At 29.1% G+C, this 10,184-nt stretch overlaps 1 protein-coding gene across 1 annotated transcript; it reads left to right on the top strand.

Annotated features, from left to right (window-relative positions):
- The first annotated feature begins 3,812 nt into the window (after positions 1 to 3,812).
- Positions 3,813 to 10,085, top strand: LOC103852069. Its single transcript, XM_009128960.3, has 2 exons — positions 3,813 to 8,456; positions 8,864 to 10,085. Exon 2 carries the CDS (start codon positions 8,873 to 8,875, stop codon positions 9,854 to 9,856), a length of 984 nt encoding a protein of 327 aa, XP_009127208.1. The 5' UTR covers positions 3,813 to 8,456; positions 8,864 to 8,872; the 3' UTR covers positions 9,857 to 10,085.
- The last annotated feature ends 99 nt before the right edge of the window (positions 10,086 to 10,184 follow it).

The raw sequence follows: 10,184 nt of genomic DNA on the forward strand, positions 1-10,184 counted from the left end.
CTTGTAGAGCAAATTTGGGTACACGATATTATAAGTAGGTGGATTTCGTGATATATATATATATATATATATATATATATATATATACAGTGAAACCTCTATAAATTAATAATGTTGGGACTACACCAAAACTATAATTTTTTATTAATTTATAGAAATATTAATTTATCGATATACTAATTGAACCAAAAATTCAATTTAGGACTATAAAATTATATTATTTTATAGAGTTTTTTAATGTATATTAATTTATATAGTATTAATTTAAAGAGGTTATATTGTATATTCTTTTGTTTGTATGATTGTGCTTGTCATTTATAAGAGGCTATATCATTTTATGTAGGATTACTTAAAATACCGGACAATCTACAATTTATCACATGTTATAATATACCATATCCCTTATATATTAAAATATAATAATTTGCAATAAATATGTTAACACACAAATTGACATGTGTCAGTTTTATAATCATTTCAGTTTTAGAATGTTTACGTGTCAATTTTACAGTCATTTAGCAATTAATATTTACACACTAGTTTTCTTAATTCTATCGCAAATAATTTAATGTTTTCACACACTAATTTTTTTAATCAACTCATTTTTAGTTTTAATATTTTTAACCTTTGTATTAGTGAATTGAAGTTCTCTCCAGACAAGTACTGAATAATATCATTGTTGAAAAAAAATTACAAAATCATTAAGATTCACATCAACTAAAATGCTGAAATTAGATTTTTTTATAAATTGATAGTTTTGTATCTTGTCGAACTTGACCATGGTTGAGGTTTATGCATACAAAAATAAAAAATAATTGTGATTGGTTATTAATTAAAAAAAAACTAGGTTGAAAAACGCCACACACAAAGTTGGATCTTTAATTTAGCCAAATATTATGTTTTCTTTATAGAGTTTTCATATCAAACCAAGAAGTGTTAGAAAAAATTAGAACTCAAAAAAGCTTTAAAAGGAAAGAATATTCGCGAACTCAATTGAAAAGCATAATTCATATTACCGAGTGAAGAGATCACATTATTTTGACGCAACTCTAACCCATTTCATTCGATTGTATCGTGTTTTTATCATATGTACCAAGAACTTTTATAAGAAAGTACACATTATTGGTTATAGACTACGTCAATTTTTTAACATGTCTATCAATATTGATACGACGTTCAACCATTTTTATTCGTATTCTTAAAGTATGGTCCAATAATTATATATGTAAAATAAGCCTAACATATTATTTTTAAATTTATTTATTTTTCTTTACATATGTAAAAAAAAAGTAAGTGTGGATAAAATATTTGGATCTGAAAAACCAAACTGAACTTGATTTGAAAGTAATATTAAACATAAACTAAAACTGATTAATTACTAAAATAGATCTAAAAGTTTAATATCCAGATAACCAGACCCGAATCCGATCCAAACTAAAATATTTTGGATACCGAAAATATCTAAAACACAATTATCTAATTAAATATATTAGTTATTTTAAATTTTATATCTATCAGATATTTCATTAATATGAAAATATGTAATTAACTAAGTTTGTTCAATATACTGAAAAATATATATTTTTCTCCATCTAAACATTTAAATTGAACTATTTTTATGTAAATTTAAGTATTTAGTCTTAAATTATTCAAATTTTAGTTTTTCTATTATTTTTATTTTTGAATTTTTAGGATTAAGTATATTTGGATTTTTTTAAAAAAATTACATAATTAAAATAGGTATTCTAACTCGAACTCGAATAGAACCTGCAATGATTCAAACCAAATCTAATCCAAAATCAAACCAAAATTTTTAAATATCCGAATCATATTTAAATTTATCTCTAAAAATCAAAACCCGAATAGATTAACTGTATCCGAACGAAAAAAAAAAAACTGTATCCTAACGAAAATCTGAGTGTCCATCCCTTAAAAAAGCTGTGCCACAAATCTTTTATTACAACATAAAATAAATAATCTAATCAATTAGGAATGCATGATGCATGTTATTACCTAGTAGTATTCAAAATGCAAACATAAGTGAAAATCTTTGAAAATCGATAACAGAATATTTGAGATTTTGATCCTTATATTTTTTCAAACCAGAAATGATGAACCAGCTAAATCCAAAACTGAAATAAGTTTCACGCCTATATCTTGAATTCAAACTTAGTTTATGGGAAAATCAGAAGTACCTCAAGGTGATTATTGAATCCTACTATATAAAAGGGACTAAATTCAAGGCTTTTGAGACTATCCACCTCAGCCAAAATATTCTCATCCAAAAAAAATTAAAAATAAATATCATTTAGAAGATAATTAACTAACATAAAACTTTTGATATTTCTAGAAATTTCAAATTTGTAACTGCTCCTACTATATAAAAGGGACTAAATTCAAGGCTTTTGAGACTATCCACCTCAGCCAAAATATTCTCATCCAAAAAAAATTAAAAATAAATATCATTTAGAAGATAATTAACTAACATAAAACTTTTGATATTTCTAGAAATTTCAAATTTGTAACTGCTAATTTATTAATAGAATCATATATCTATATTGAATTATGTTCTATTTGTAATCGTTAGACTTTAAGAGTAAATAAATTATTAATTTATAATATATTTAGTTTATAACTTTATATTGTAGTTATAAATAAAGAGAATAACCGGGAAAGGTGAAGAAACTCATATAAAATTATGTAATTAAAATGGTAAAATGGTGAGTATGATGAGGTGAATCTAAGAAAATTTGTTGTACAAATTATGGTGCTTTCTTCGTCCACTATAATGATTTAAAATAATATATATTCATATAAATAAGTCAATATTTGTTGTTTTTTTTTTGGTAAGATGTTAAGATTATCATTTTCTGAAAGGTTACACTGATCCAAAGAGATTAGTTTGTGGAGCTAACCAAACGAGGATTATAGTGTTTACTTTGGAAAAAGTAATAGGTTGAACGATAGATGGCGTACGTGTTTTTTTACATGGAAATCTGCACATATATTAAAATTGTAAGATTTGAATCATAGAGAAAATATAGTGTATATGACTGAAGTTGATCCATTATGAAACTAAAGATGGCTAAAATTCTTCTTTGTCAAAATGCATAGATGTGAATCTTATATGAATAGAGTTCTCAATTGCTTATAGCAGTGTAATAAATTCCGTGTGTAAAGGGAAAAAATATTATATAAGTGAAAACAAAAATTATGTTTTTTTTCTTGTGCCTATAGGCTCTTCGCAATTTGAAGAAGAAAGAACATATTGTGTGAAAATCTTTGGCTCGGTCAAATTTTATCGAGTTGTTTATAAAACTGTTGTTATCTGATTCATGTAAATTTTCAGTGTTGACTTTTTTCTGTGATTTAAATTAAAAAAAAAGATAAAACTTTCGATAAGTTTTGTAAACTCAGAACAAGTATTTAACTTTAGAAAGCATTTACATGTTTCAAACTTATAATATATACATATATAATGTTTAAAATTATGTATATAAAACCTGTGTAAAATGTGCCTAAATATGTTTCTCTTCTTTAATGTGTTAATCCTACTATATATAACATTATTTTAAAATTTCAAAAATTTTATGTCACATACAAAAACCATCAATAAAAAATATAATTCTCCATCTACAACCAGAAAAATGAAAAATTATAAACATATAAATTTAAATTAAGAAAAACTAACATTGGAAAAAAAAATTAATGTAAAAGAAATAAACCGACAAATAATATTATAAAATAAATTTATAAGACACAATCCGCGCGAAGCGCGGAAAAAATCTCTAGTCCCTATAATGAGGAGTGAGGACTTAATCGTATTTTTTATTTATACAATTATATGTATTAGGGATTTTTTTTTGGTAACAATGTAGATATCATTATCTCATATACAACCCAAATAGTTTTCCAAATTAATCTCTACAGTGGCCAACAGAAAACTACAAACATTTTCGTATGGTAAAGTTTGATCTTTGTCATTATTACCCCATATGGCGAATGATTTACACACTCGAACAAGCTATGGACCCCACATTTTCGGTTTTCTTTGGTCTATTGTCTATATGCATATGTCATTTTATGGGTCAAATTTCAAATTACAACAGAATATGTTACAATAAAATCCAAAACTGATTATGTTACACAAATTGATCAAATGAATCATCATTTTAAACTACAAATTGAATATATAGTTTTTTTGACAACCTGAATTTGTAGTTCATTAGCTGATTTTTAATGTTAAACATCATTACTGGGTCCAAAACTGATCATCACTTTAAATTTACAGCAAATTTTATTAAAAATTAGAATGTTAATTATTGCTTTTATATATAAAAATTACTCCATCTATTTCATATTTTTCATATTGTAAGCAGTTTTAGGAAAATATTTTTGTTTTCAAATGTAGGTAGTTTTCACATATCTTGATAACTTTACATTTATTGGATATTTATTGGATATAGTGTGACCAATCAAATAATGTCATGTTTTTATAATTGGTTGAATTTATAAATTAAATGTTAATTTTTAAAAAGTTACAATTTTTAAATATTATTGCTTTCAGCCTAAACTACCTACATTATAAAACACAGGGAGTATTATACAATTCGCTTCCCAAACTTTCTAAATTATTTGGTTAGTCATTAATCATTCTGATATACACAGATTTTGCTTCAGAATTTTTACTAATCAATTTAACTCCAGATGTCTTTTACTGTATTATCATATGTCTTTTCATATATTATTCCTGATAATACAGATGATATATCAAAGGTAACACGTTGGTTATATCGTTGTGTCAACCACGTTGGATTGGCATTTTAGTATGACCATAAATTATACTACTATATATCTATCGCATTTTTGACTAAAGCTGCATAAATGTAGTCTACAATCTAGACGGGGACAAACCTATGGTTCTCATTCAAGCGAGATGTAAAAAAGTGACTTAAGTTTGAATGTATAGACTAAGGGCCGAATTAAAGTAATTCAATTTTATTTAAAAAGAATTTGCTGCCCATATATTTGCAGCAACTTTGTAGAAGAAGATTTGCCGATCCATTTATAAACGGATAAAAAAATTATAGACCCTATAACATTAGAGACAAGTAGATTCAAAACTAAAATATTAATTGAAAATACAGATATTTTAATGCTTGAAATTATTGTGGCAAAGGACATATTCACCCAAAAAGACAGGCAAAAAGATTTGCCTAGACATCATTTTTCATCTTTTCTTATTCTGCAAATTTATAGGTCCAAGAAGATTTTAGGGTAGATGAACAGGAGTCCATTGGTTACATTGCATCTAGATCCAAATCTTACAACAAAAATATAATGAAAATCACAGAGCATTTACACATTTAATTTAATTTGTCTTGTAAAGCGAGATAATGGTTTTAACGCTGAAATATCCATAATTACTTGTCTAATGAGACCATATACTAAAAGTTACCATTTGAAACAAGTTGAGTAAGAGTTATAATGGTTTTCGAAAGCTAGAAATATCCATAAAACTTGCAACAAGTGATAGCGTTTAGAACCAGGCAAATTTACTGAAAAACTATACGTGATATTGCAAAACTAAATATTAACAAAGGTAAACATAATATAATTCTCGTCAATTTAACCAACTCCATAGTGGAGGAGACACATTCAAAATATCCGGAACATAACCTAGCTAGGATCTATTATCCCTATACCGAATTATATCCCGACAAAAATGCAAATAGAGAGAAATTAGGCAACTAAACCGAAGCTTCGTGAAGATTAGCCGTGGCACAAAAATATGAGGAAGAAACTCTAATCTCACGTGCTAGTGAGACAAAAGAAGGAAACATATAGACAAGATATGTTCCGAGAAGATCCAAAGCATTCCTTGTGACACTGTTCCTATCTCCTATATTCATCTTCTTCTTCTTTTTTGTAAACACTTCATCTTCTTCTTATTTGATCTTCTTCTTCTCGGGGGACCAAAGACACTTAAACATACATAAGGTCATTTTTCCTTTGTTGAGAGAGATATACTAGATTATTTGCATCTAATCGTTCGGTATCTGTCGTCGATGTGTAGCGCTAGATATGTTCATATCGGAAATATATGTAGGTTTTATTTACGTATGTTATTATTTTTATTATCTTTTCTCTAATTAAGAAAAAAATTCCCAAGATTTTCAGTCTGCAGTAAATAGTTTCACGTGAACTAATATATCAATCAAATTATATTGTCGAACATGTTAAGATGGAACGCTAAAGACTTGATTGGTAAATCAAATATTAGTGACTAGTGGTTTTCTTTTACCCAAATTAGTTTTATAACAAGAAGTAGCTAAGGATATAAGCAAAAGGCCGAACAAATGTCCAACGTAACTCCTCCTTAGTGCAATGCTTAATTAAGTTGCATTCATGTCCTAATCAAAGTTGCACTATGTACATTATTGCACGTAAACGTATTTGTTGCATTTGTGCCACCTTTCAATCTTCTGTCAACATGCACGCCTACTAAATTTTATAGTGCATATTAGTACGATATTAAAGAAGAAGAACCAAATTAATATTGTCTCATAAAAACATTGTTTACTTGTAAAAAAATAAACTATGCAGAAAGTAGCATCTACAACACTAGCCATACGTCGTCCCAATCATTAAGTAAATAACTTTTCATACAGTATATAGTAAAAAAAAACTGTCCGGAGATTTTCTTAAATCGGATCTTGAAAATAAAACTGGTCTATAAATCGTAGCCTATGAATACTATAGTCGTCAAGTATACATCTGATAAAGTTTGGCCGACGTTGAACTCTATACTACACGTCTATAATCACTTAATTTAAACATATCTTTCGACAAAACAGGAAAATCAATTCGAGAAGGAACCAAATGTATGTGTTGTTATAATTATGCCGATAAATCCCGACAAGAAAACATTAGAACTAGCTACATCATCATTCATCACGTCATTGTACTTGCTAACCTTAAATTGATGTAAGATTAATGTTGCCTATTGGTCAAGTCACGTTTTAGTAACTTAGCTTTGGGCGAAAAAAGTTGATTAAATTGGAATAATAAGCCAACGAAAACCATTATCTTTAATTCATGCCTTCTGTCGGGCGAGAATCAATTCGTTAACTTGTCATAACTCTCACAAAATTACGTGATATATATATGAAAATGTGCGACCGTATATATTTATAAGTTTATTATAGTTGTGCAAAAATACGTAGACCAAGAGAATCGTTGTGGATAAGATATTAATTAGTTTTGGCACATATTCTCCCATCCAAAATTGCATAATTTTCGTCATTTTCTCCGACTTTTTGCAATCCGGGCATCATCTACACTCTTCAACGAAACAAAGACAAGGATATGACACCAATATTTTAATGAAAAAAAAAATGTAAGAGCTAGGGGCTGAAAAATAATTTATCGTAAAAATTGTATGTATAATACACCAATATATTAATTAAAATGAAAAATATTAGAAATGAGAAAACATAAACGTTTGTAGTATAGTTGTATTGTATATATTTATACTTTTGTGTAATTGTATGTATACTTGCGTTTTATTTTATTATCATGACTAGATATACTTTAGTATTTATGTTTAAACTAAGGGATTTTCATATACATATACACTTAAATGTCTATTAGCGAATATTTATGTATTAGTAAAATACGAGGTGCGTCAATTTTTTGTTGTAAAACTTTAAAATGATATGATATAAAAACTTATTATAATGAAATTTATTATATTTTCATTAGTTTTTTACTTCTCAAAACTATGAAACTTTGTGAATTTATTGGAGATATTTCATTGAAATTCTTAGTTTTGAGTATCTCATTAGATAATTTAAAATATTTCTTGATAGATAACTTGACATTTGAGATACCATTTAAATACATTTATATGGGATACTGAAAGTTGGTAACTTGTAGTTGTAGATGAATGTGCTTGTGTGATATAATATTGAAAATAATAAAAATGAAGTAAAGTAGTAGACGTTTTCAAATGAGAAAATTTTAAAATCAAAATGTTATAATCCGCTTGCCTACCATTAAATTGTTTCATTTCTTCTAAAATATTTAAATTAAATGATTTAATTAACTTTTGTCAAAATGTTACTAGTATTATTTTGTTTGACAAAATCATCAAATCTCTCATACAGTTGGTGAGAGATGCTCTTATATCATATGCTTATTTATTTGATATAATTTAATGACCATTTTACCACCAAGCCTTCTAAAAACCATTTACGGAAAGAGTTTAATGGGCTTAATAAAGAAACCATATGTGGCCCATAAACTTTAAATTCAAATCAATATAATTAATTATTATTTCCCCAAAAACGCCAAGGGAGCGAGAGAAAGGTGAAGCGACGACGGCGAGAAAGAGGAGGAGAAAGAATCCACGGATACGCAAATACGTATATTCCCCTCGCCGCGAAACCTAAGACGTGAGTGCTTTTCTCATTTCTTTGTGTTTTATTTGGGCATTGTGGAATCTAGGGTTTCTACCTTCGCTGTGTTAGATTCTCGACGTTTTTGTTTTTTTTTTTTGTTTTCCTCGATTCTTCTGATAATATACTTTTAACGAAAATGGCAAAAAAAAATTCACAAAAAAAATTCAAGGTTGTAAATGCGAGTAAGCAAATTAATGCGTTATTTTTTTTACCTCCAAAATGTTGCTATGTTACTTGTTTGGTGGTGTGTATGAATTAGCGTTACTTTTTGTTATATTGTTCTCAAGATTCGTAAACGTGTTCGTTATACACATTGTTCTTTAGTATCATTTTCTGTAAGATAATGATCACATCGGTGAAACTAAAACAGATACTTTTGTTTCTAATTCTATATATGGCAGAGACCAAAGATGATGGACCAAACGAACCAAGGCTCGAGCTCGTCTTTTGCAAACACGCGTAAAAGGGGTCGTCATGAAGGCCAGGGTCAGCACCCACCTGTTGTTAATGAGAATCTGATTGGTCAGGTTTTTTCTGGTGTTGTTGAAGGTTCTTTCGAGGCTGGTTACTTTCTCAACGTGAAGGTCCTTGACACTGAGAAGCAACTCAAAGGCATCGTTTTCTTACCAAATAAAGTAGCTCCCGTTACTCCAGCTACTGATCTGTTTCCCCAAGCTAAGATGTATGTTAGAGAACGTATCACAACTCCACCTGAGGTTAAGAAAAATCAATCTGCTATGCTGCCTGATAATCATCCAATGAGTGTTGGTTCCGAGGCTGTTGATGAGAGGAATCATCATATGGATACAGAGATGAAAGATGTTGGTTTCACTGAAACTAAAGGCCAAACACTCTCTCTGATGCCGCAGTTTGCTAGTGATGATGTACCTCAACAGGATCACACTGTCCTGACATCTGAAGCTTGTGAAGCAAGTAAGACAACAGTTACAGCCACTTCTTCTTTACCTGAAGATTCTACCACTTTCGTTGATTTCTTTCCAGCACCTGGGACAAATCGAAAACAAGCCACGGGATCCAGCTCGTCTTTCAGCCTTGAACTCTTTCAGAGTGAGACTAATCAACTGGGAACTGAGGATGAGAAATCTCCTGCAGATGCTGAGCCTCGTGGAGTGGAGGTGAAATCAGCCTCTCCCGTTGATGATGATGTGCCAGAGGAGCTTCAGCTAGAGCTTGGCAACAAGAAAATGAATGCTTCAGCCTTTGCAGCAACTGAAGCAAATCCTGAGCAGCCTGCTTCATCAAAGAGTGGTTTCTTGGTGGATTTGTTTGAAAGTAGAGAAGAGACAGTGAAAGAACCAGAACAATCTAATGCAGCTTCAGAGAGTGGCTTCTTGGAGGCAGCAACACAAGTAGATGATGATAATGATTCTTGAGAAGTGCTTTTGTTTTCCTTCTATTGGTTAGAAACTTAGGGTAGTTAGCGAACTTATCAGGCTCTTTCTTCTGTCTCTCATTTATGGCATACTGTTTTTGCTCATTTGCCATCAAACATGCTCTTTGCTATGTCTTTTGCCTTGTTTTTTTTTTCCACGTTTTGTGAAACTTTGGTGGTTTCTTTCAACTTGGTGTTTTCGGTTTCCTCAAAATGACAACTTGTCGCAACTTTATCTTCCACATTTGAAAAATGTAGGTAAAATCTATCAAGTCACAGTCAATCTAAATATTATATACTAGGTGTTTAGATGTATTAATTATTGAAAA

This window comes from Brassica rapa, chromosome A02, assembly GCF_000309985.2.
Source record: "Brassica rapa cultivar Chiifu-401-42 chromosome A02, CAAS_Brap_v3.01, whole genome shotgun sequence".
Lineage (NCBI taxonomy): Eukaryota > Viridiplantae > Streptophyta > Magnoliopsida > Brassicales > Brassicaceae > Brassica > Brassica rapa.

Bases quoted from the DNA above. Each gene is read 5' to 3' on its own strand.
- LOC103852069 (XM_009128960.3), top strand. From the start codon at position 8,873: ATGATGGACCAAACGAACCAAGGCTCGAGCTCGTCTTTTGCAAACACG.